This window comes from Salmo trutta, chromosome 38, assembly GCF_901001165.1.
Source record: "Salmo trutta chromosome 38, fSalTru1.1, whole genome shotgun sequence".
Classification (NCBI taxonomy): Eukaryota; Metazoa; Chordata; class Actinopteri; order Salmoniformes; family Salmonidae; genus Salmo; species Salmo trutta.
The window spans coordinates 29,752,751-29,780,205 of NC_042994.1; the positions used below are offsets into that span (position 1 = coordinate 29,752,751).

Sequence of the window (27,455 nt, forward strand, 5' to 3'; positions counted from 1 at the left end):
GGGAGCCAGAGAGAGAGAGAAATAGAGAATGTTGAGATTGTCATGACATGCAGTCAGCAGCAGGTGTCTCAGTAGACTGTGTAGAGAGGGGATTCCCTCTGCGTGTGTCCAGTCCTTTAGAACTAGTCTATAGTACATATTGAATGATTTTATAAGGATAAGGATTATATAGTTTTAGTTTAGGAAGACATACGATAAAGGAAGAGAAAGGCTGAGTTGTCTACTACAACATGCAGGGTTTCCTCACTACTGTAATACATGGTCTGGTAGGTGATATTATAACATGGTCTGGTAGGTGATATTATATTATATATAGTAATGTTATAACATGGTCTGGTAGGTGATATTATATTATATATAGTAATGTTATAGCATGGTCTGGTAGGTGATGTTATAACATGGTCTGGTAGGTGATATTATAACATGGTTTGGTAGGTGATATTATATTATATATAGTAATGTTATAACATGGTCTGGTAGGTGATGTTATAACATGGTCTGGTAGGTGATATTATATTATATATAGTAATGTTATAACATGGTCTGGTAGGTGATATTATATTATATATAGTAATGTTATAACATGGTCTGGTAGGTGATATTATACCATGGTCTGGTAGGTGATATTATATTATATATAGTAATGTTATAACATGGTCTGGTAGGTGACATTATATTATATATAGTAATGTTATAACATGGTCTGGTAGGTGATATTATATTATATATAGTAATGTTATAACATGGTCTGGTAGGTGATATTATATATAGTAATGTTATAACATGGTCTGGTAGGTGATATTATAACATGGTCTGGTAGGTGATATTATATTATATATAGTAATGTTATAACATGGTCTGGTAGGTGATATTATAACATGGTCTGGTAGGTGATATTATATTATATATAGTCATGTTATAACATGGTCTGGTAGGTGATATTATATATAGTAATGTTATAACATGGTCTGGTAGGTGATGTTATAACATGGTCTGGTAGGTGATATTATATTATATATAGTAATGTTAGAACATGGTCTGGTAGGTGATATTATATATAGTCATGTTATAACATGGTCTGGTAGGTGATATTATAACATGGTCTGGTAGGTGATATTATATATAGTCATGTTATAACATGGTCTGGTAGGTGATATTATATATAGTCATGTTATAACATGGTCTGGTAGGTGATATTATAACATGGTCTGGTAGGTGATATTATATTATATATAGTAATGTTATAACATGGTCTGGTAGGTGATATTATAACATGGTCTGGTAGGTGATATTATGTTATATATAGTAATGTTATAACATGGTCTGGTAGGTGATATTATATTATATATAGTAATGTTATAACATGGTCTGGTAGGTGATATTATGTTATATATAGTAATGTTATAACATGGTCTGGTAGGTGATATTATATTATATATAGTAATGTTATAACATGGTCTGGTAGGTGATATTATAACATGGTCTGGTAGATGATATTATATTATATATAGTCATGTTATAACATGGTCTGGTAGGTGATATTATAACATGGTCTGGTAGGTGATATTATATTATATATAGTCATGTTATAACATGGTCTGGTAGGTGATATTATAACATGGTCTGGTAGGTGATATTATATTATATATAGTCATGTTATAACATGGTCTGGTAGGTGATATTATAACATGGTCTGGTAGGTGATATTATAACATGGTCTGGTAGGTTATATTATATATTGTAATGTTATAACATGGTCTGGTAGGTGATATTATAACATGGTCTGGTAAGTGACATTATATTATATATAGTAATGTTATAACATGGTCTGGTAGGTGATATTATGTTATATATAGTAATGTTATAACATGGTCTGGTAGGTGATATTATGTTATATATAGTAATGTTATAACATGGTCTGGTAGGTGATATTATGTTATATATAGTAATGTTAGTACATGGTCTGGTAGGTGATATTATAACATGGTCTGGTAGGTGATATTATATATAGTAATATTATAACATGGTCTGGTATGTGATATTATATTATATATAGTAATGTTATAACATGGTCTGGTAGGTGACATTATATTATATATAGTAATGTTATAACATGGTCTGGTAGGTGATATTATGTTATATATAGTAATGTTATAACATGGTCTGGTAGGTGATATTATATTATATATAGTAATGTTATAACATGGTCTGGTAGGCGATATTTTATTATATATAGTAATGTTATAACATGGTCTGGTAGGTGATATTATATTATATATAGTAATGTTATAACATGGTCTGGTAGGCGATATTATGTTATATATAGTAATGTTATAATATGGTCTGGTAGGTGATATTATGTTATATATAGTAATGTTATAACATGGTCTGGTAGGTGATATTATATATAGTAATGTTATAACATGGTCTGGTAGGTGATATTATATTATATATAGTAATGTTATAACATGGTCTTGTAGGTGATATTATATTATATATAGTCATGTTATAACATGGTCTGGTAGGTGATATTATAACATGGTCTGGTAGGTGATATTATATTATATATAGTAATGTTATAACATGGTCTGGTAGGTGATATTATATATAGTAATGTTATAACATGGTCTGGTAGGTGATATTATATTATATATTGTAATGTTATAACATGGTCTGGTAGGTGATATTATATATAGTAATGTTATAACATGGTCTGGTAGGTGATATTATAACATGGTCTGGTAGATGATGTTATAACATGGTCTGGTAGGTTATATTATATATAGTAATGTTATAACATGGTCTGGTAGGTGATATTATAACATGGTCTGGTAGGTGATTTTATATTATATATAGTAATGTTATAACATGGTCTGGTAGGTGATATTATAACATGGTCTGGTAGGTGATATTATATATAGTAATGTTATAACATGGTCTGGTAGGTGATATTATATATAGTAATGTTATAACATGGTCTGGTAGGTGATATTATATTATATATTGTAATGTTATAACATGGTCTGGTAGGTGATATTATATATAGTAATGTTATAACATGGTCTGGTAGGTGATATTATAACATGGTCTGGTAGATGATGTTATAACATGGTCTGGTAGGTTATATTATATATAGTAATGTTATAACATGGTCTGGTAGGTGATATTATAACATGGTCTGGTAGGTGATTTTATATTATATATAGTAATGTTATAACATGGTCTGGTAGGTGATATTATAACATGGTCTGGTAGGTGATATTATATATAGTAATGTTATAACATGGTCTGGTAGGTGATATTATATTATATATAGTAATGTTATAACATGGTCTGGTAGGTGATATTATATTATATATAGTAATGTTATAACATGGTCTGGTAGGTGATATTATATATAGTAATGTTATAACATGGTCTGGTAGGTGATATTATAACATGGTCTGGTAGGTGATATTATAACATGGTCTGGTAGGTGATATTATAACATGGTCTGGTAGGTGATATTATATTATATATAGTAATGTTATAACATGGTCTGGTAGGTGATATTATATTATATATAGTAATGTTATAACATGGTCTGGTAGGTGATATTATAACATGGTCTGGTAGGTGATATTATATTATATATTGTAATGTTATAACATGGTCTGGTAGGTGATATTATAACATGGTCTGGTAGGTGATATTATATATTGTAATGTTATAACATGGTCTGGTAGGTGATATTATATTATATTTAGTAATGTTATAACATGGTCTGGTAGGTGATATTATATATAGTAATGTTATAACATGGTCTGGAAGGTGATATTATATATAGTAATGTTATAACATGGTCTGGTAGGTGATATTATAACATGGTCTGGTAGGTTATATTATATATAGTAATGTCAGTACATGGTCTGGTAGGTGTTGCAGCTGAAGTTCTTGTTGCTGAGGCAGGTTAGGAACCCTCTGGAGATGCTGGAGAGGAGTGGTTTCAGCTTCACCTCCATCCACACTTTTATCAGGTCCTCATCTTGGTAGGCTTCTGCCTCTGGGTTCACACTGATACCCAGCTCTAGTCCTAACACAGGGGTCTGGGATAGACTGGATCTCTGGAGAGGGGGAGACAGGGGTTAGGGTTACACGGATACCCAGCTCTAGTCCTAACACTGGGGTCTGGGATAGACTGGATCTCTGGAGAGGGGGAGACAGGGGTTAGGGTTACACTGATACCCAGCTCTAGTCCTAACACTGGGGTCTGGGATAGACTGGATCTCTGGAGAGGGGGAGACAGGGGTTTGGGTTACACTGATACCCAGCTCTAGTCCTAACACTGGGGTCTGGGATAGACTGGATCTCTGGAGAGGGGGAGACAGGGGATAGGGTTACACTGATACCGAGCTCTAGTCCTAACACTGGGGTCTGGGATAGACTGGATCTCTGGAGAGGGGGAGACAGAGGTTAGGGTTACACTGATACCCAGCTCTAGTCCTAACACTGGGGTCTGGGATAGACTGGATCTCTGGAGAGGGGGAGACAGGGGTTAGGGTTACACTGATACCCAGCTCTAGTCCTAACACTGGGGTCTGGGATAGACTGGATCTCTGGAGAGGGGGAGACAGGGGTTAGGGTTACACTGATACCCAGCTCTAGTCCTAACACTGGGGTCTGGGATAGACTGGATCTCTGGAGAGGGGGAGACAGGGGTTAGGGTTACACTGATACCCAGCTCTAGTCCTAACACTGGGGTCTGGGATAGACTGGATCTCTGGAGAGGGGGAGACAGGGGTTAGGGTTACACTGATACCCAGCTCTAGTCCTAACACTGGGGTCTGGGATAGACTGGATCTCTGGAGAGGGGGAGACAGGGGATAGGGTTACACTGATACCGAGCTCTAGTCCTAACACTGGGGTCTGGGATAGACTGGATCTCTGGAGAGGGGGAGACAGGGGTTAGGGTTACACTGATACCCAGCTCTAGTCCTAACACTGGGGTCTGGGATAGACTGGATCTCTGGAGAGGGGGTTAGACCAGAGGTGGGCAATCATTTTGGCTTGAGGGCCACATCGGGATTTCTAAGTTATTATTTTTTGAAAACGTCCATTATTTGAAAAAAATGCTAATCATTTTATAACATTTTTCACATGCGTTTTTCTGGATTTTTTTGTTGTTATTCTGTCTCTCACTGTTCAAATAAACCTACCGTTAAAATGATAGACTGATCATTTCTTTGTCAGTGGGCAAACGTACAAAATCAGCAGGGGATCAAATACTTTTTTCCCCTCACTGTATCCTTCACATCACTCATCATTTCTTCCCATCTGTCACTTCCATTATGTCTGTCGCTGAGAAATGACACCGCAAACATTCCTCTGACGGAATGTTCAGATCAGTTCTAAAGTTCTCGATCCGTGCCAACATTCCATCAAATAAGGTGCGTTCAAGTTTTGAGGGAGTGTGCAATTGGTATGCTGACTGCAGGAATGTCCACCAGAACTGTTGCTAGAGAATAGCATGTTAACTTCTCTATCATAACCCACATTCCAACGTTGTGTTAGAGAAAACTCCTTCTGATTGGCTGGGTCGAGCTCCCCAGTGGGTGGGCCTGTGCCCTCCCAGGCCCAACCATAGCTACACCCCTGCCAAGTCATGTGAAATCCATAGATTAGGGCCTAATGCATTTATTTCAATTGACTTATTTCCTTATGTGAACTGTAATGCAGTAAAATCAATGTTGCATGTTGCGTTTTATATATTTTTCCGGTACATTTGAAACGTTTCAGATAGTATTTGAATTCAGGTCTGGGGATGTATCAAGCTACCATGAAGGAGTAGACATCCAGGGCAGCATCAATGGTGTCCTTCAGGTTCTGCAGGTGGTCTCTCCCTGTGTCTGTAGCTGGCAGACCCACACACTGGAGGAAGTTAGAGGTAGGATCACCAGCCTGGGGATGGACAATAACAGATACATCATGACTTCCTGCTACATCCTACTATATCTGCATCAGTTAGATTGTTGGTAGTTTCCTGCTACATCCTACTATATCTGCATCAGTTAGATTGTTGGTAGTTTCCTGCTACATCCTACTATATCTGCATCAGTTAGATTGTTGGTAGTTTCCTGCTACATCCTACTATATCTGCATCAGTTAGATTGTTGGTAGTTTCCTGCTACATCCTACTATATCTGCACCAGTTAGATTGTTGGTAGTTTCCTGCTACATCCTACTATATCTGCACCAGTTAGATTGTTGGTAGTTTCCTGCTACATCCTACTATATCTGCATCAGTTAGATTGTTGGTAGTTTCCTGCTACATCCTACTATATCTGCATCAGTTAGATTGTTGGTAGTTTCCTGCTACATCCTACTATATCTGCATCAGTTAGATTGTTGGTAGTTTCCTGCTACATCCTACTATATCTGCATCAGTTAGATTGTTGGTCGTTTCCTGCTACATCCTACTATATCTGCACCAGTTAGATTGTTGGTAGTTTCCTGCTACATCCTCCTACTATATCTGCATCAGTTAGATTGTTGGTAGTTTCCTGCTACATCCTACTATATCTGCACCAGTTAGATTGTTGGTAGTTTCCTGCTACATCCTACTATATCTGCACCAGTTAGATTGTTGGTAGTTTCCTGCTACATCCTACTATATCTGCATCAGTTAGATTGTTGGTAGTTTCCTGCTACATCCTACTATATCTGCATCAGTTAGATTGTTGGTAGTTTCCTGCTACATCCTACTATATCTGCATCAGTTAGATTGTTGGTAGTTTCCTGCTACATCCTACTATATCTGCACCAGTTAGATTGTTGGTAGTTTCCTGCTACATCCTACTATATCTGCATCAGTTAGATTGTTGGTAGTTTCCTGCTACATCCTACTATATCTGCATCAGTTAGATTGTTGGTAGTTTCCTGCTACATCCTACTATATCTGCATCAGTTAGATTGTTGGTAGTTTCCTGCTACATCCTACTATATCTGCATCAGTTAGATTGTTGGTAGTTTCCTGCTACATCCTACTATATCTGCATCAGTTAGATTGTTGGTAGTTTCCTGCTACATCCTACTATATCTGCATCAGTTAGATTGTTGGTCGTCCCTGAGGGCCACAGGGTGTCAGGGCAGGCTATTGTTCCAGCCCAGCACTAACACACCTGATTCATCTGATGCTGGATTACTATTGGTTGACGTTTCTAAACTTGTATGTATCCCAAATGGCATCCTAATTCCCTCTTTAGTGCACCACTTTTGACCAGTAGTGCACTAAATAGGGAATAGGGTCCTATTTGGGACATATCGTTTCCTCAGAGACTAACATGAGAGAGGTGTTTGACCCTCTGTCCACACAATGGGTATCAATGGAGAAATGACACGTTCAAAGAACGACACACACGTGTCGATGTACAGCTACTGAGACTTACATAAATATCAAACATGTCAAACCTGTCTAGATTCTACTGAATCACTCTGACCTTTTACCTTGTTAGACATGTTTTTATGAGAGAGACAGAGGGATGGAGGGAGGGAAAGAGAGAGAGGAAGGGAAAGTGAGAGAGGTGGGGGATTGACAGAGAGAGAGAGAGAGAGAGAGAGAGAGAGAGAGAGAGAGAGAGGGGTGGAGGGAAGGAAAGAGAGAGGGAGAGAGAGAGAGAGAGAGAGAGAGAGAGAGGGGGGGGGGGCAGACAGAAAGAGAGGGGGGGGTGGAGAAGGGAAACAGATGGAGAAGGGAAGAGAGATAAAGTGAGATGGGGTAGAGAGAGAGAGAGGGTGGGAGTGGAGGGAGAGAGAGAGAGGGATGGAGAAAGAGAGAGAGAGGGAGGGAGGGAGAGAGAGAGAGGGAGGGAGGGAGAGAGAGAGGTGTGGGGCAGACAGAAAGAGAGGGGGGTGGAGGGTGAGGGAGAGGTTGAATGCTCGCACTCACCTGAGTACACAGTTCTTGTGTATGGCAGGTCTCATTTCTGTAAGTTTCCATCAGCAGGGGAGGTGAAGCATAAAGAGTCAAAAGAAAACATCTGAAAAATTCTTTACATATTTCAGCTGCCTGACTATAGAAGAAGAATCATGAGGACACAGAGAACCTTCTAGAGTTCTAAAGTTACGCCAAAGAATCCTCAAAGAATCTTTAGCTGATGTGATTGTTAAGTTTGACATGTAAATGTATAAATGTGTAATACATGGGTTTAGTTTGACATGTACATGTGTAATACATGGTTTAGTTTGACATGTACATGTGTAATACATGGTTTAGTTTGACATGTACATGTGTAATACATGGTTTAGTTTGACATGTACATGTGTAATACATGGGTTTAGTTTGGCATGTACATGTGTAATACATGGTTTAGTTTGACATGTACATGTGTAATACATGGTTTAGTTTGACATGTACATGTGTAATACATGGTTTAGTTTGACATGTACATGTGTAATACATGGTTTAGTTTGACATGTACATGTGTAATACATGGTTTAGTTTGACATGTACATGTGTAATACATGGTTTAGTTTGACATGTACATGTGTAATACATGGGTTTAGTTTGACATGTACATGTGTAATACATGGTTTAGTTTGACATGTACATGTGTAATACATGGGTTTAGTTTGACATGTACATGTGTAATACATGGTTTAGTTTGACATGTACATGTGTAATACATGGTTTAGTTTGACATGTACATGTGTAATACATGGTTTAGTTTGACATGTACATGTGTAATACATGGGTTTAGTTTGACATGTACATGTGTAATACATGGTTTAGTTTGACATGTACATGTGTAATACATGGTTTAGTTTGACATGTACATGTGTAATACATGGTTTAGTTTGACATGTACATGTGTAATACATGGTTTAGTTTGACATGTACATGTGTAATACATGGTTTAGTTTGACATGTACATGTGTAATACATGGTTTAGTTTGACATGTACATGTGTAATACATGGTTTAGTTTGACATGTACATGTGTAATACATGGTTTAGTTTGACATGTACATGTGTAATACATGGTTTAGTTTGACATGTACATGTGTAATACATGGTTTAGTTTGACATGTACATGTGTAATACATGGTTTAGTTTGACATGTACATGTGTAATACATGGTTTAGTTTGACATGTACATGTGTAATACATGGTTTAGTTTGACATGTACATGTGTAATACATGGTTTAGTTTGACATGTACATGTGTAATACATGGTTTAGTTTGACATGTACATGTGTAATACATGGGTTTAGTTTGACATGTACATGTGTAATACATGGTTTAGTTTGACATGTACATGTGTAATACATGGTTTAGTTTGACATGTACATGTGTAATACATGGTTTAGTTTGACATGTAAATGTGTAATACATGGGTTTAGTTTGACATGTACATGTGTAATACATGGGTTTAGTTTGACATGTACATGTGTAATACATGGTTTAGTTTGACATGTACATGTGTAATACATGGTTTAGTTTGACATGTACATGTGTAATACATGGTTTAGTTTGACATGTACATGTGTAATACATGGGTTTAGTTTGACATGTAAATGTGATATTGTTTTTGTTATAGGCCTCATTCTGGACTGGAATGTGGCTCAGATGACAATGACTTACCGTTGTGCATCTGATATTCCTGTGGGAAGACAATGACATCATTTATTGGTTTAATAATTGAATGTGTTTATTTAATTTCTTTAAACTGAGAAGAAAGTGATTAGTTGTGGGCAATGAATAAAAACTTGAATTCTTCCAATTCATTTGACAGTACTGTTAACTGTTATTCTGTCTCTCTCTCTCTCTCTCTCTCTCTCTCTCTCTCTCTCTCTCTCTCTCTCTCTGCTACTACCTGGGGAATACATGTACAAATGTCAATGCTAATATCCAGGTTTTCTATGTAATAAAAAGCAACAGCATCCATTAAAATGTCATTTACTTACACTTGCAGCAGTTAACCTAACCATGCCCTTGAGTACAGTGGACCTGCTCTCTACTCTACTGTACTCTACTATACAGTACTGTTTACTGTACTATACTGTCTACTGAACTATACTATACTGTATTCTACTGTACTCTACTCTACTGTACTCTACTATACAGTACTGTCTACTGTACTATACTATAATTTACTGTCTACTGTACTATACTATACAGTACTTTACTGTACTGTCTACTGAACTATACTATACTGTATTCTACTGTACTCTACTATACTGTACTCTACCATACTGTACTCTACTGTACTCACCCATCAGCTGTCTGACTGAATTACTCTACTGTACTCTGCTCACTACTGTATTATACTGTATTCTACTGTGTACTGTTTTCTACTTTATTATACTGTATTTACTGTATTATACTGTACTCTACTGTATTCCACTGGCTACTGTATTATAATGTACTCTATTGGCTACTGTATTATAATGTACTAACTTTGTACTCTGGTGTCTACTGTACTCTACTGTATTAAACTGTACTCTGCTGTACTCTACTGTCTACTGTATTATAATGTACTCTACTGTCTACTACATTATACTGCATTATACTGTACTCTGCTGTCTACTGTATTATACTGTACTCTACTGTATTATACTGTACTCTACTGTATTATACTGTACTCTACTGTCTACTGTATTATACTGTACTCTACTGTCTACTACATTATACTGCATTATACTGTACTCTACTGTACTCTACTGTATTATACTGTACTCTACTGTATAATACTGTACTCTACTGTCTACTGTACTCTACTGTCTATTGTACTCTACTGTATTATACTGTACTCTACTGTATTATACTGCCTACTGTATTATACTGTATTATACTGTACTCTCCTGTACTCTATTGTCTACTGTATTATACTGTACTCTGCTGTATCATACTTTACTCTGCTGTCTACTGTACTCTACTGTATTATACTGTACTCTATTGTCTACTGTATTATACTGTACTCTGCTGTATCATACTTTACTCTGCTGTCTCTGTATTCTACTGTCTGTATTCTACTGTATTATACTACACTCTACTGTAATCTACTGTCTACTGTATTCTACTGCATTTTACTGTACTCTGCTGTACTCTAGTGTCTACTGTATTTTACTGTACTCTGCTGTATTATACTGTACTCTGCTGTCTACTTTATTCTATTGTATTCTACTGTCTGTATTCTACTGTATTATACTACAATACTGTATTCTACTGTCTACTGTATTCTACTGTACTGTAATGTACTGTACTCTACTGTGTTCTATTTTACTCTACTGTTCTGTACTGTATTTCGCTGTCTACTGTATTATGCTGCACTCTAATGTACTCTACTGTTCTTACCCCAGAAGCAGCAGAGAGCTGTGAGGTAGATCAGGAGGAAGAGGTGGTGTGATCTCATGATGACGAGATAATGACTGTCATGGGGTCAACTGGAAACAGATATCACTGATCTAGGAACAGAAGATAACAGGTTATTATCACTTTAACAGGTTACTATCATTATAACAGGTTACTATAGTAGAGTCAACTGGAAACAGATATCACTGATCTAGGAACAGAAGATAACAGGTTATTATCACAATAACAGGTTACTATCATTATAACAGGTTACTATAGTAGAGTCAACTGGAAACAGATATCACTGATCTAGGAGCAGAAGATAACAGGTTACTATCACTATAACAGGTTACTATCATTATAACAGGTTATTATCACTATAACAGGTTACTAGTATTATAACAGGTTACTATAATAGAGTCAACTGGAAACAGATATCACTGATCTAGGAACAGAAGAGAACAGGTTATTATCACAATACCTGTCACGTCCTGACCAGTAAAAGGAGTTATTTGTCATTGTAGTTGGTCAGGGCGTGGCAGGGGGTGTCTGTTTTGTGTGTTTTGGTGTTTTTGGTTTAGGTTCTATGTTTTCTATTTCTATGTTTAAATCTAGTTTTCTATTTCTGTGTTGGGGTTTTGGCAACGACCTCCAATTAGAGGCAGCTGGTTGTCGTTGTCTCTAATTGGAGGCCATATTTAGTTGTGTTAATTTCACTTGTGTTTTGTGGGTGGTTATTTTCTGTATAGCCTGGGAGCCTTATGGAACTGTTTTTCGTTGTTTGTTTATTTTGTTTAAGTGTTATCTTTAAATAAATTAAGAAGATGAGCACTTTACCCGCTGCGCCTTGGTCCAATCCTTACGACGCCTATGACAGACCCACCCACCAAAAAAGGACCAAGCAGCGGAAGAAGGAGCAGCAGCAGAAATATTTGGAGTCGTGGACATGGGAGGAGATCTTAGACGGAAAGGGACCCTGGAGGCAGGCTGGGGAGTACCGGCAACTGAGGGAGGAACTGGAGGCAGCGAAGGCAGAGCGGCGCTATTATGAGACGCTGTATAGGCCCAAAGGCAAGTGCGAGAGGCAGCCCCCCAAAAAATGTTGGGGGGGGCACACAGGGAGTTGGGCAGAGTCAGGGTGAAGTCTTAAGCCAACTCCCCGTGCTTACCGTGGGGAGCGGGTGACAAGGAGAGCACCGAGCTACGCAGAAATGCGCACGGTGTCGCCCATACGCACGCACAGTCCGGTGCGGCCAGTAAGGGCTCCGCAGCGTTGCCGGGCGAGAGTTGGCCGGCAGCCAGGGAGAAGTGCGCAGGCGCAGCGCATCTGGCCACCAGTGCGTCTCCTCGGTCCAGCTTACCCCGCCCCTGCTCTACGCACGGCAGCCCTCACTCTACAGCACAGCCCAGTTCGCCCTGCGCCAGCGCTCCGCCCGTGCCGGGCTACAGTGACCACTCAGCCAGGACGGGGTGTGCCTGCCCTGAGTTCCAGACCGCCGGTGCGCCTCCACGGCCCAGTGTGCCCCGTGCCCGCTCTGCACACCCAATCTCCTGTAAGTCTCCCCAGTCCGGGGAGACCGGTCCCAGCTCCACGCAGGAGGCCTCCAGCGACGCTCCTCAGCCCTGAGCCTCCAGCGACACTCCTCAGCTCGGAGCCTCCAGCGACGCTCCCCAGCCCGGAGCCTCCAGCGAAGCTCCCCAGCCCGGAGTCTCCAGCGAAGCTACTCAGCCCGGAGTCTCCAGCAACGCTCCTCGGCCCGGAGTCTCCAGCGACGCTCCTCAGCCCGGAGTCTCCAGCGACGCTCCTCAGCCCGGAGTCTCCAGCGACGCTCCTCAGCCCGGAGTCTCCAGCGACGCTCCTTAGCCCGGGGCCTCCAGCAACGCCTCTCAGCTGGGGGCCTCCAGCGATGCTGCGCAGCCCAGAGTCTTCTGAACGGGAGCTATGCCCAGAGCCAGAGCCACCTCCGTAGTGGGAGGATTGGGAAGGGGGGGTGTAGCACAGGGACCGTCGTTGAAGGTGGCCACCCTCCCTTCCCTCCCTTTAAGTTTGGGGTTGTTTTGTGGGGTTTTTGTTTTTTGAGGTGCATTCGGGGTCTGCACCTTTGGGGGGGGTACTGTCACGTCCTGACCAGTAAAAGGGGTTATTTGTCATTGTAGTTTGGTCAGGGCGTGGCAGGGGGTGTTTGTTTTGTGTGTTTTGGTGTTTTTGGTTTAGGTTCTATGTTTTCTATTTCTATGTTTAAATCTAGTTTTCTATTTCTATGTTGGGTTTTTGGCAATGACCTCCATTTAGAGGCAGCTGGTTGTCGTTGTCTCTAATTGGAGGCCATATTTAGTTGTGTTAATTTCACTTGTGTTTTGTGGGTGGTTATTTTCTGTATAGCCTGGGAGCCTTATGGAACTGTTTTTTATTGTTTGTTTATTTTGTTTAAGTGTTTTCTTTAAATAAATGAAGAAGATGAGCACTTTACCCGCTGCGCCTTTGTCCAATCCTTACGGCGCCTATGACAATAACAGGTTACTATCATTATAACAGGTTACTATAATAGAGTCAACTGGTCTCTGGGGATATAGTTCGTGGAACAGAAGATAACAGGTTATGCAGGCCTTTTTCACAACTTAGGGAGAAGGGTGACGTTGTCCCTAGATGCTGATCTTGGGTCAGTTTAACATTGTTCCCCACAAATGGTTAAGGTAAGGATTGGGTGAGGGGAAGCTGATACTGGATCTGTACCATGGGGGAAACTTCTCCCCAGAGCCTGATGCAGACAAGAGTGAATGAAACAGGGAGGCAGATATAGACAGAGAGATACAGAGTGAATGAAACAGGGAGACATATGGAGAGAGGTACAGAGTGAATGAATGAAGGAAACAGATATGGACAGAAAGATACAGAGTGAATGAAAGAGGGAGACAGATATGGACAGAAAGATACAGAGTGAATGAATGAAGGAAACAGATATGGACAGAAAGATACAGAGTGAATGAAACAGGGAGACGGATATAGACAGAGAGATACAGAGTGGATGAAACAGGGAGACATATGGAGAGAGATACAGAGTGAATGAATGAAGGAAACAGATATGGACAGAAAGATACAGAGGGAATGAAAGAGGGAGACAGATATGGACAGAAAGATACAGAGTGAATGAAAGAGGGAGACAGATATGGACAGAAAAATACAGAGTGGATGAAACAGGGAGACGGATATAGACAGAGAGATACAGAGTGGATGAAACAGGGAGACGGATATGGACAGAGAGATACAGAGTGGATGAAACAGGGAGACGGATATAGACAGAGAGATACAGAGTGAATGAAACAGGGAGACGGATATGGACAGAGAGATACAGAGTGAATGAAACAGGGAGACGGATATAGACAGAGATATACAGAGTGAATGAAACAGGGAGACGGATATAGACAGAGAGATACAGAGTGAATGAAACAGGGAGACGGATATGGAGAGAGATACAGAGTGGATGAAACAGGGAGACGGATATGGACAGAGAGATACAGAGTGAATGAAACAGGGAGACGGATATAGACAGAGAGATACAGAGTGAATGAAACAGGGAGACGGATATGGAGAGAGATACAGAGTGAATGAAACAGGGAGACGGATATAGACAGAGAGATACAGAGTGGATGAAACAGGGAGACGGATATAGACAGAGAGATACAGAGTGGATGAAACAGGGAGACGGATATAGACAGAGAGATACAGAGTGGATGAAACAGGGAGACGGATATGGACAGAGAGATACAGAGTGGATGAAACAGGGAGACATATGGACAGAGAGATACAGAGTGGATGAAACAGGGAGACGGATATGGAGAAGGTGGAGGCCCGAGATAATCACACTCCAGCTGCTAGAGGCCTTGTGTAGTTCGGACAAGGCAGCTCTCCCATTTTCTTTCCAACCAATAACTTGCTGATTGTGATGAATGGAGTATGCGGTGACTATATGAGAGAACTACCGACATGTCATTGTCATCGTGTGGTCAGGAGAAGCATCAAGGTGTGTCAGGTCAACATCATCCACACGGCTTTACATGCAATCTACCACAAACAGGCTCAAATCAAATCTATGTTTATTATCAGATGTTAAAGCAGGTAACAGTGAAATGCTTGTGTTTCTAGCTTCAGCAGTGCAGTAAATTATTGTGTTTCTAGTTTCAGCAGTGCAGTAAATTATTGTGTTTCTAGTTTCAGCAGTGCAGTAAATGATTGTGTTTCTAGCTTCAGCAGTGCAGTAAATGATTGTGTTTCTAGCTTCAGCAGTGCAGTAAATGATTGTGTTTCTAGCTTCAGCAGTGCAGTAAATGATTGTGTTTCTAGCTCCAGCATGTCACGTTCTGACCAGTAAAGGGGTCATTTGTTATTGTAGTTTGGTCAGGACGTGGCAGGGGGGTATTTGTTTTATGTGGTTCGGAGTGTGTGTTTATGTAGAGGGGTGTTTGGTTTGAGTATTCCGGGGTTTTTGGGTTATGTTCTACGTGTCGTATTCTAGGTTCTATCTATGTTGTGTATTTCTTTGTGTTGGCCTGGTATGGCTCTCAATCAGGAACAGCTGTACATCGTTGTTGCTGATTGAGAGTCATACTTAGGTAGCCTGTTTTCACCTGTCCCTTTGTGGGAAGTTGTGTTTGTGCATTGCTGTGTGTAGCATGCAACACTGTTCGTTCGATCGTTTTGTTTGTTACGCGTTATGTCCAGAATACAGTATGTACAGCAGTAGTTATATATGATGAGCTATGTCCAGAATACAGTATGTACAGCAGTAGTTATATAGGATGAGCTATGTCGAGAATACAGTATGTACAGCAGTAGTTATATAGGCTGAGCGATGTCCAGAATACAGTATGAATGGCAGTAGTTATATATGATGAGCTATGTCCAGAATACAGTATGTACAGTAGTAGTTATATAGGATGAGCTATGTGGAGAATACAGTATGTACAGCAGTGGTTATATAGGATAGAGTTCCCTGTGGTAGCTGGCTAGTGATAGTCTCTAAGGTGCAGGGTAGAGTACCAGGTGGTAGCTGGCTAGTGATAGTCTCTAAGGTGCAGGGTAGAGTACCAGGTGGTAGCTGGGTAGTGATAGTCTCTAAGGTGCAGGGTAGAGTACCAGGTGGTAGCTGGTTAGTGATAGTCTCTAAGGTGAAGGGTAGAGTACCAGGTGGTAGATGGGTAGTGATAGTCTCTAAGGTGAAGGGTAGAGTACCAGGTGGTAGCTGGCTAGTGATAGTCTCTAAGGTGCAGGGTAGAGTACCAGGTGGTAGCTGGCTAGTGATAGTCTCTAAGGTGCAGGGTAGAGTACCAGGTGGTAGCTGGTTAGTGATAGTCTCTAAGGTGCAGGGTAGAGTACCAGGTGGTAGCTGGCTAGTGATAGTCTCTAAGGTGCAGGGTAGAGTACCAGGTGGTAGCTGGCTAGTGATAGTCTCTAAGGTGCAGGGTAGAGTACCAGGTGGTAGCTGGGTAGTGATAGTCTCTAAGGTGAAGGGTAGAGTACCAGGTGGTAGCTGGCTAGTGATAGTCTCTAAGGTGCAGGGTAGAGTACCAGGTGGTAGATGGGTAGTGATAGTCTCTAAGGTGCAGGGTAGAGTACCAGGTGGTAGCTGGTTAGTGATAGTCTCTAAGGTGCAGGGTAGAGTACCAGGTGGTAGCTGGGTAGTGATAGTCTCTAAGGTGCAGGGTAGAGTACCAGGTGGTAGCTGGGTAGTGATAGTCTCTAAGGTGCAGGGTAGAGTACCAGGTGGTAGCTGGCTAGTGATAGTCTCTAAGGTGCAGGGTAGAGTACCAGGTGGTAGCTGGCTAGTGATAGTCTCTAAGGTGCAGGGTAGAGTACCAGGTGGTAGATGGGTAGTGATAGTCTCTAAGGTGCAGGGTAGAGTACCAGGTGGTAGCTGGCTAGTGATAGTCTCTAAGGTGCAGGGTAGAGTACCAGGTGGTAGCTGGTTAGTGATAGTCTCTAAGGTGCAGGGTAGAGTACCAGGTGGTAGCTGGTTAGTGATAGTCTCTAAGGTGCAGGGTAGAGAAGCAGGTGGTAGCTGGGTAGTGATAGTCTCTAAGGTGCAGGGTAGAGTACCAGGTGGTAGCTGGGTAGTGATAGTCTCTAAGGTGCAGGGTAGAGTACCAGGTGGTAGCTGGTTAGTGATAGTCTCTAAGGTGCAGGGTAGAGTACCAGGTGGTAGCTGGTTAGTGATAGTCTCTAAGGTGCAGGGTAGAGTACCAGGTGGTAGCTGGGTAGTGATAGTCTCTAAGGTGCAGGGTAGAGTACCAGGTGGTAGCTGGCTAGTGATAGTCTCTAAGGTGCAGGGTAGAGTACCAGGTGGTTGCCGGGTAGTGAGGTGCAGGGCTTCACTGAGAAGAATGCTGCTAGCTTGCACCTAACGCCTACACGCACACACACACACAGAAAGATTAAAACACAAAAGGATAATGATGGTGTCTTTCCGACAGCAGATCAATCACATGACGTGGTCTGTCTGTCAAACAATGGTAGATAGATCAAGCTAAAATAACTACATCTTATCCAGCCACACACACACACACACACACACACACACACACACACACACACACACACACACACACACACACACAGAGAGAGAGAGAGAGAGAGAGAGACACACACACAGAGAGACACACACACACACACACACAGAGACACACACACACACACACACACACACACACACACAGAGACACACACACAGAGACACACACAGACAGAGACACACACACACAGGACATCCACTGTCCAGCCAGAGATGGACACAAACTGTGTAGGTGAAGTTACACATCTAGTTTTTCTAGTTTGACCCCTTCCCCTATGCTCTCTCCCACTCACTGGGAGCAACACACACACACACAACAACTTAATGAGTCACCTGTTGTGTGTAAGGTCTATGACCTATTGTATAATGTGCGTGTCAGCTAAGTATGACGCTGCTCAATCTGTTCCTTTGTTTGGCTGTAGAGTCTCTTTGTATCAGCTCTTCAGTTAAAACCTGTTACGGCTGGGGGTTCCGCTAGGGGAACGTTTCCACAACATCCAGTGAAATTGCAGAGCGCAAAATTCCCAAAAATTATTAGAAATATTTAACTTTCATAAAATCACAAGTGCAATACACCAAAATAAATCTTAACTTCTTGTTAATCCAGCCACCGTGTCAGATTTCAAAAAGGCTTTACGGTGAAAGCAAACCATGCGATTATCTGAGGACAGCGCCTCATCATACAAATGCATAACAAACCATTTTCAACCAGGGAAGTGCGACACGAAAGTCAGAAATAACGATATAATTCATGCCTTACCTTTGAAGACCTTCTTCTGTTGGCACTCCAAAATGTCCCAGAAACATCACAAATGGTCCTTTTGTTTGATAAATTCCTTCATTATATCCCCAAAATGTCAATTTATTTGGCACGTTTGATTATCTGCAGTTCCTATAGCTTCCACGAGATGTCAACTGTCTTTAGAAATTGGTTGATGTTTTTCTTTTGAGTAATGAAGAAGTAGGGCTGTTCAGAATGAGTGTCAAGCCAAGTGGACTCTTTTGTTTGGGGCGCGCGACCTGGAGCTCGCTCCACTTTGATTTTATCCGCTATTGAACACAGTATATTCCGAAAACCTATTGAAAACACAGTGAACTCAAAAAAAATCCCTGGATGGTTTGTCCTCGGGGTTTCGCCTACCAAATAACTTCTATTATACTCACATACATTATTTTAACAGTTTTAGAAACTTTAGAGTGTTTTCTATCCAAATCTACCAATTATATGCATATCTTAGCTTCTGGGCCTGAGTAGCAGGCAGTTTACTATGGGCACGCTTTTCATCCGGACGTGAAAATACTGCCCCCTATCCCAAACAGGTTTTAAACATACAGCTGTGTTTGTCCATTATCAAATACACCTTCTAGAAGTGTTTGGCCTAAGTCCACTACTAACACCACTACTAAGCCACTCCTAAGTCCTCTCCTAAGACCACTCCTAAGTCCAATACTAAGACCACTATCAGCCAACACACTATTCCAACACACTATTCCAACACACTATTCCAACACACTATTCCAACACACTATTCCAACACACTATTCCAACACACTATTCCAACACACTATTCCAACACACTATCAGCCAACACACTATTCCAACACACTATTCCAACACACTATTCCAACACACTATTCCAACACACTATTCCAACACACTATTCCAACACACTATTCCAACACACTATTCCAACACACTATTCCAACACACTATTCCAACACACTATTCCAACACTCTATTCCAACACACTATTCCAACACACTATTCCAACACACTATTCCAACACACTATTCCAACACACTATTCCAACACACTATTCCAACACACTATTCCAACACACTATTCCAACACACTATTCCAACACACTATTCCAACACACTATTCCTCCTCATTTTGATCAAATTCATCAATTCAGGATAAAAATCTACAAGATATAGTTTCTTGTACACAAAATTAAATCAGAGATGGTGGATTTAACCATCAGTAAACAGTAGTGGATTTAACCATCAGTAAACAGTAGTGGATTTAACCATCAGTAAACAGTAGTGGATTTAACCATCAGTAAACAGTAGTGGATTTAACCATCAGTAAACAGTAGTGGATTTAACCATCAGTAAACAATAGTGGATTTAACCATCAGTAAACAGTAGTGGATTTAACCATCAGTAAACAGTAGTGGATTTAACCATCAGTAAACAGTAGTGGATTTAACCATCAGTAAACAGTAGTGGATTTAACCATCAGTAAACAGTAGTGGATTTAACCATCAGTAAACAGTAGTGGATTTAACCATCAGTAAACAGTAGTGGATTTAACCATCAGTAAACAGTAGTGGATTTAACCATCAGTAAACAGTAGTGGATTTAACCATCAGTAAACAGTAGTGGATTTAACCATCAGTAAACAGTAGTGGATTTAACCATCAGTAAACAATAGTGGATTTAACCATCAGTAAACAATAGTGGATTTAACCATCAGTAAACAGTAGTGGATTTAACCATCAGTAAACAGTAGTGGATTTAACCATCAGTAAACAGTAGTGGATTTAACCATCAGTAAACAGTAGTGGATTTAACCATCAGTAAACAGTAGTGGATTTAACCATCAGTAAACAGTAGTGGATTTAACCATCAGTAAACAGTAGTGGATTTAACCATCAGTGAACAGTAGTGGATTTAACCATCAGTAAACAATAGTGGATTTAACCATCAGTAAACAGTAGTGGATTTAACCATCAGTGAACAGTAGTGGATTTAACCATCAGTAAACAGTAGTGGATTTAACCATCAGTAAACAGTAGTGGATTTAACCATCAGTAAACAGTAGTGGATTTAACCATCAGTAAACAGTAGTGGATTTAACCATCAGTAAACAGTAGTGGATTTAACCATCAGTAAACAGTAGTGGATTTAACCATCAGTAAACAGTAGTGGATTTAACCATCAGTAAACAGTAGTGGATTTAACCATCAGTAAACAGTAGTGGATTTAACCATCAGTGAACAGTAGTGGATTTAACCATCAGTAAACAGTAGTGGATTTAACCATCAGTAAACAGTAGTGGATTTAACCATCAGTAAACAGTAGTGGATTTAACCATCAGTAAACAGTAGTGGATTTAACCATCAGTAAACAGTAGTGGATTTAACCATCAGTAAACAGTAGTGGATTTAACCATCAGTAAACAGTAGTGGATTTAACCATCAGTAAACAGTAGTGGATTTAACCATCAGTAAACAGTAGTGGATTTAACCATCAGTAAACAGTAGTGGATTTAACCATCAGTGAACAGTAGTGGATTTAACCATCAGTAAACAGTAGTGGATTTAACCATCAGTAAACAGTAGTGGATTTAACCATCAGTAAACAGTAGTGGATTTAACCATCAGTAAACAGTAGTGGATTTAACCATCAGTAAACAGTAGTGGATTTAACCATCAGTAAACAGTAGTGGATTTAACCATCAGTAAACAGTAGTGGATTTAACCATCAGTAAACAGTAGTGGATTTAACCATCAGTAACAGTAGTGGATTTAACCATCAGTGAACAGTAGTGGATTTAACCATCAGTAAACAGTAGTGGATTTAACCATCAGTAAACAATAGTGGATTTAACCATCAGTGAACAGTGGTGGATTTAACCATCAGTAAACAGTAGTGGATTTAACCATCAGTAAACAGTAGTGGATTTAACCATCAGTAAACAGTAGTGGATTTAACCATCAGTGAACAGTAGTGGATTTAACCATCAGTAAACAATAGTGGATTTAACCATCAGTAAACAGTAGTGGATTTAACCATCAGTGAACAGTAGTGGATTTAACCATCAGTAAACAGTAGTGGATTTAACCATCAGTAAACAGTAGTGGATTTAACCATCAGTAAACAGTAGTGGATTTAACCATCAGTAAACAGTAGTGGATTTAACCATCAGTGAACAGTAGTGGATTTAACCATCAGTAAACAGTAGTGGATTTAACCATCAGTAAACATTAGTGGATTTAACCATCAGTAAACAGTAGTGGATTTAACCATCAGTAAACAGTAGTGGATTTAACCATCAGTAAACAGTAGTGGATTTAACCATCAGTGAACAGTAGTGGATTTAACCATCAGTAAACAGTATTGGATTTAACCATCAGTAAACAGTATTGGATTTAACTATCAGTAAACAATAGTGGATTTAACCATCAGTAAACAGTAGTGGATTTAACCATCAGTAAACAATAGTGGATTTAACCATCAGTGAACAGTGTGGATTTAACCATCAGTGAACAGTAGTGGATTTAACCATCAGTAAACAGTAGTGGATTTAACCATCAGTAAACAGTAGTGGATTTAACCATCAGTAAACAGTAGTGGATTTAACCATCAGTGAACAGTAGTGGATTTAACCATCAGTGAACAGTAGTGGATTTAACCATCAGTAAACAGTAGTGGATTTAACCATCAGTGAACAGTAGTGGATTTAACCATCAGTAAACAGTAGTGGATTTAACCATCAGTAAACAGTAGTGGATTTAACCATCAGTAAACAGTAGTGGATTTAACCATCAGTGAACAGTAGTGGATTTAACCATCAGTGAACAGTAGTGGATTTAACCATCAGTAAACAGTAGTGGATTTAACCATCAGTGAACAGTAGTGGATTTAACCATCAGTAAACAGTAGTGGATTTAACCATCAGTAAACAGTAGTGGATTTAACCATCAGTAAACAGTAGTGGATTTAACCATCAGTGAACAGTAGTGGATTTAACCATCAGTAAACAGTAGTGGATTTAACCATCAGTGAACAGTAGTGGATTTAACCATCAGTAAACAGTAGTGGATTTAACCATCAGTAAACAGTAGTGGATTTAACCATCAGTGAACAGTAGTGGATTTAACCATCAGTGAACAGTAGTGGATTTAACCATCAGTAAACAGTAGTGGATTTAACCATCAGTAAACAGTAGTGGATTTAACCATCAGTGAACAGTAGTGGATTTAACCATCAGTAAACAGTAGTGGATTTAACCATCAGTAAACAGTAGTGGATTTAACCATCAGTGAACAGTAGTGGATTTAACCATCAGTAAACAGTAGTGGATTTAACCATCAGTAAACAGTAGTGGATTTAACCATCAGTAAACAGTAGTGGATTTACCATCAGTGAACAGTAGTGGATTTAACCATCAGTAAACAGTAGTGGATTTAACCATCAGTAAACAGTAGTGGATTTAACCATCAGTGAACAGTAGTGGATTTAACCATCAGTAAACAGTAGTGGATTTAACCATCAGTGAACAGTAGTGGATTTAACCATCAGTGAACAGTAGTGGATTTAACCATCAGTGAACAGTAGTGGATTTAACCATCAGTAAACAGTAGTGGATTTAACCATCAGTGAACAGTAGTGATTTAACCATCAGTAACAGTAGTGGATTTAACCATCAGTGAACAGTAGTGGATTTAACCATCAGTAAACAGTAGTGGATTTAACCATCAGTAAACAGTAGTGGATTTAACCATCAGTAAACAGTAGTGGATTTAACCATCAGTGAACAGTAGTGGATTTAACCATCAGTAAACAGTAGTGATTTAACCATCAGTGAACAGTAGTGGATTTAACCATCAGTGAACGTAGTGATTTAACATCAGTGAACAGTAGTGGATTTAACCATCAGTAAACAGTAGTGGATTTAACCATCAGTAAACAGTAGTGGATTTAACCATCAGTAAACAGTAGTGGATTTAACCATCAGTAAACAGTATTGGATTTAACCATCAGTAAACAATAGTGGATTTAACCATCAGTGAACAGTAGTGGATTTAACCATCAGTAAACAATAGTGGATTTAACCATCAGTAAACAGTAGTGGATTTAACCATCAGTAAACAGTAGTGGATTTAACCATCAGTAAACAGTAGTGGATTTAACCATCAGTAAACAGTATTAGATTTAACCATCAGTAAACAATAGTGGATTTAACCATCAGTGAACAGTAGTGGATTTAACCATCAGTAAACAGTAGTGGATTTAACCATCAGTGCCTGCTCAGAGATATTACATTAGTTGTGTGCCGGATGTGGATATCCAGGTTGTTCTTAGGGCCGACCAAACAGTAGTATTCTACCTGACGAACTAACAAGCCTCATGCTATTCTCAGAGGTGGAACCATAGAACTCCCACCTGGGATGTTACCTGTTACCAGAGAAACAGACCTACTCAACAACACAATACTGCTGATGTAACATAGACTGTTATAACAGACCTACTCAACAACACAATACTGCTGATGTAACATAGACTGTTATAACAGACCTACTCAACAACACAATACTGCTGATGTAACATAGACTGTTATAACAGACCTACTCACTAACACAATACTACTGACTGGTAACATAGACTGTAATAACAGACCTACTCAACAACACAATACCACTGACTGGTAACATACCTGTTACAAAACTGATGTAAACAATTTGATAAAAAATACTTAATGCCAACTCAACACAATAGAAATGCTGGCTTATTGTCAATAATAAAATACTATATTTAAAAAATGTTCATAAAAACTTAGCGAAACTATTTTTATTTAAAAAATGACTTCACCACCATGTGAAGGGTGAGAGACCTGCATTGTGATTCTGGTTGACTGTGCTGATGAAGTGATTTAGTAAGAAAGAACTGTTCACAACAAACAATAAACAAGAGGGTTGATCTGTTAAGAACAAAATAGAAGTAAATTGTGCTAAAAAATGAAATAACTTTAATCTCCCTACTCCATAACTGCATGTTGTTTGGTAGCTAAACGCGACACCATTCACCTGTACACACACAACAAACAAAACGACTTGCACACCCAGTCAAAAACCTCTGAATTCAGTCTCAGTCTAATAACAGGGTATGTATCCTGTAAGCAGTCATTATGTCAACCTCCACACTCTCTCCACTCCAACTCGTTTTTATATGCAAGGCTTTTTTAATGAAGGTAAAAATCAAAGCTTACCTGATTAAGGTTTTAGCCGTGTCAGTCAGTCAGCTCGGTAGGTGTGTTAGCGTTGGGATTCCTTCCTCCGTCTGTCTCTGTGAAGGTGTACTGATACCTGAGACGCAGGTCAACCAGTAAGCTACTGTGTTTCCTCAGACACAAGATTATGTTGTGAAAGAACGAGGGTGTGTATCATCTCTAGTTATAAGGGCCTGAGTCATATTAATGCTCTACAGGTGTGTGTGTGTGTGTGTGTTTGTGTGTCTCTCTCTCTCTCTGTGTCTATGTGTGTGTGTCTCTGTGTGTGTGTGTGTCTCTCTGTGTGTGTATGTGTGTGTTTCTGTGTGTGTGTGTCTCTGTGTGTGTGTGTCTCTCTGTGTGTGTGTGTTTCTGTGTGTGTGTGTGTGTGTGCGTGTGTGTGTGTGTACAGTTGCCCTTTGAATACAGTAACACACTGATCCATGGTTAAATTGACAACGCCCTGCGGCTGCTGTGTCCGGCCACCTGAACCCCTAGTTTTATGTCGTTTTTTGTGCTATAAAGTGTGTGTGTGTGTTCCTGGGTGTGTGTGTATGTTATTGGTGATGATGGTAAATGTTATTGTTATATCAGTGTTATTGGTGATGATGGTAAATGTTATTGACGATGACGGTAAATGTTATTGTTATATCAGTGTTTGTGGTGAGGATGGTAAATGTTATTGTTATATCAGTGTTTGTGGTGATGATGGTAAATGTTATTGTTATATCAGTGTTTGTGGTGATGATGGTAAATATTATTGTTATATCAGTGTTTGTGATGATGATAAATATTATTGTTATATCAGCGTTTGTGGTGATGATGGTAAATGTTATTGGTTATAACATGATGATATAAATCAACAAAACCAATAAAGATGTCCCAGGGAGATCAGGTTGGATCTGGATGGGAAATTCCTCTGTGTCTGTGCTTCAAATGATGAATCAAGACAAACCAGTTAAAGTTGATTGTGTGTGTGTGTGTGTGTGTGTGTGTGTGTGTGTGTGTGTGTGTGTGTGTGTGTGTGTGTGTGTGTGTGTGTGTGTGTGTGTGTGTGTGTGTGTGTGTGTGTGTGTGTGTGTGTGTGTGTGTGTGTGTGTGTGTGTGTGTGTGTGTATGATATAATACCAGTTTTTCCTCTATAGGCCACCACAGAAAAATACTTTGGTTTATTTTAATAATGTAGATGTATAGATGTATGCTCACTACCAATACGCTTGTTTACACTGCGCTGCACTGGGGTCAGAAAGCAATCATGGTTACATCAAGACACCGTGGAGCCAGCGCTAGATATAGGTCTGAAAACGTACCTCAATGCAGGGATGGGATATGCCACTTGTACTCCAAAGTTTACCTATCCACACCGCCCCCATTGAGAAGATTGAAGTACTGCTAGTTATCCCATGGAAAACTGCCCTTTTCGTCCTCATGCTAGCTAGCAGTTGCCATCTCAGCCATTTTGGAATGACAGTGTCAACAAAGGCTGCTGTGGCTACTGCTAGCTAGCATGAGCACAAAAAGGGCAGTTTTCTGGGAAAACTAGCAGTATTTCAATCTTCTCAATGGAGCAGTGTCGATAACGGTAACATTTGGAGTACAGTGGCATATCCCACCCTGCACTGAGGTTTGTTTTCTGACCCATATCTAGCGCAGGCTCCACAGTGTCTTAATGTAACCATGATTGCATTCCGACCCCAGTGCAGCGCAGTGTAAACGAGCGTAAAGGTAGGGCCGGTGTCTTCTGGCAAGGTGAATACTGAATACACACCCATTGGAGACAGCAGCACTGTCCCTGCATGGCTTTCCCTCTGTCCCCTGGAAAGGAATGCTACAGATGAGTGAATGTACCACCATTTTCTAGGAAACCGGTGGAGGTGCGGCGTCATACCTGCAACCAATCAGAGCACACAAAAAATGTTTATTCAAACAGACCAATAGAAAAGCAAATGATTACCTTAGTTACTCTAATAAGGTCTCCTCCAGCCTGTTCCTTAGTTACTCTAATAAGGTCTCCTCCAACCTGTTCCTTAGTTACTCTAATAAGGTCTCCTCCAACCTGTTCCTTAGTTACACTAATAAGGTCTCCTCCAGCCTGTTACCTAGTTACTCTAATAAGGTCTCCTCCAGCCTGTTACCTAGTTACTCTAATAAGGTCTCCTCCAACCTGTTCCTTAGTTACTCTAATAAGGTCACCTCCGACCTGTTCCTTAGTTACTCTAATAAGGTCTCCTCCAACCTGTTACCTAGTTACTCTAATAAGGTCTCCTCCAGCCTGTTACCTAGTTACTCTAATAAGGTCACCTCCAGCCTGTTACCTAGTTACTCTAATAAGGTCTCCTCCAACCTGTTCCTTAGTTACTGTAATAAGGTCTCCTCCAGCCTGTTACCTAGTTACTCTAATAAGGTCACCTCCAGCCTGTTACCTAGTTACTCTAATAAGGTCACCTCCAGCCTGTTACCTAGTTACTCTAATAAGGTCACCTGCAGCCTGTTACCTAGTTACTCTAATAAGGTCTCCTCCAGCCTGTTACCTAGTTACTCTAATAAGGTCACCTCCAGCCTGT

General features: G+C 40.0%; 1 protein-coding gene across 5 annotated transcripts in view; it reads right to left on the reverse strand.

Annotated features, from left to right (window-relative positions):
- Positions 1–25,044, reverse strand: part of mslnb (mesothelin b) — a 121,004-nt gene extending 95,960 nt beyond the window's left edge. For 4 of the 5 annotated variants that reach the window (XM_029740117.1, XM_029740118.1, XM_029740119.1 and 1 more), the window contains exons 1-6: positions 24,892–25,043; positions 11,332–11,441; positions 9,619–9,637; positions 7,925–7,961; positions 5,815–5,937; positions 3,904–4,103 (exon numbers count right to left, since the gene is read on the reverse strand). In XM_029740117.1, coding sequence (XP_029595977.1) covers positions 3,904–4,103; positions 5,815–5,937; positions 7,925–7,961; positions 9,619–9,637; positions 11,332–11,389 — 437 coding nt within the window. In that variant the 5' untranslated portion in view covers positions 11,390–11,441; positions 24,892–25,043. Of the gene's footprint in view, positions 1–3,903; positions 4,104–5,814; positions 5,938–7,924; positions 7,962–9,618; positions 9,638–11,331; positions 11,442–24,891 lie in introns of all 5 variants that reach the window. The other variant, XM_029740120.1, reaches the window with a different exon arrangement.
- Positions 25,045–27,455: the final 2,411 nt, after the last annotated feature.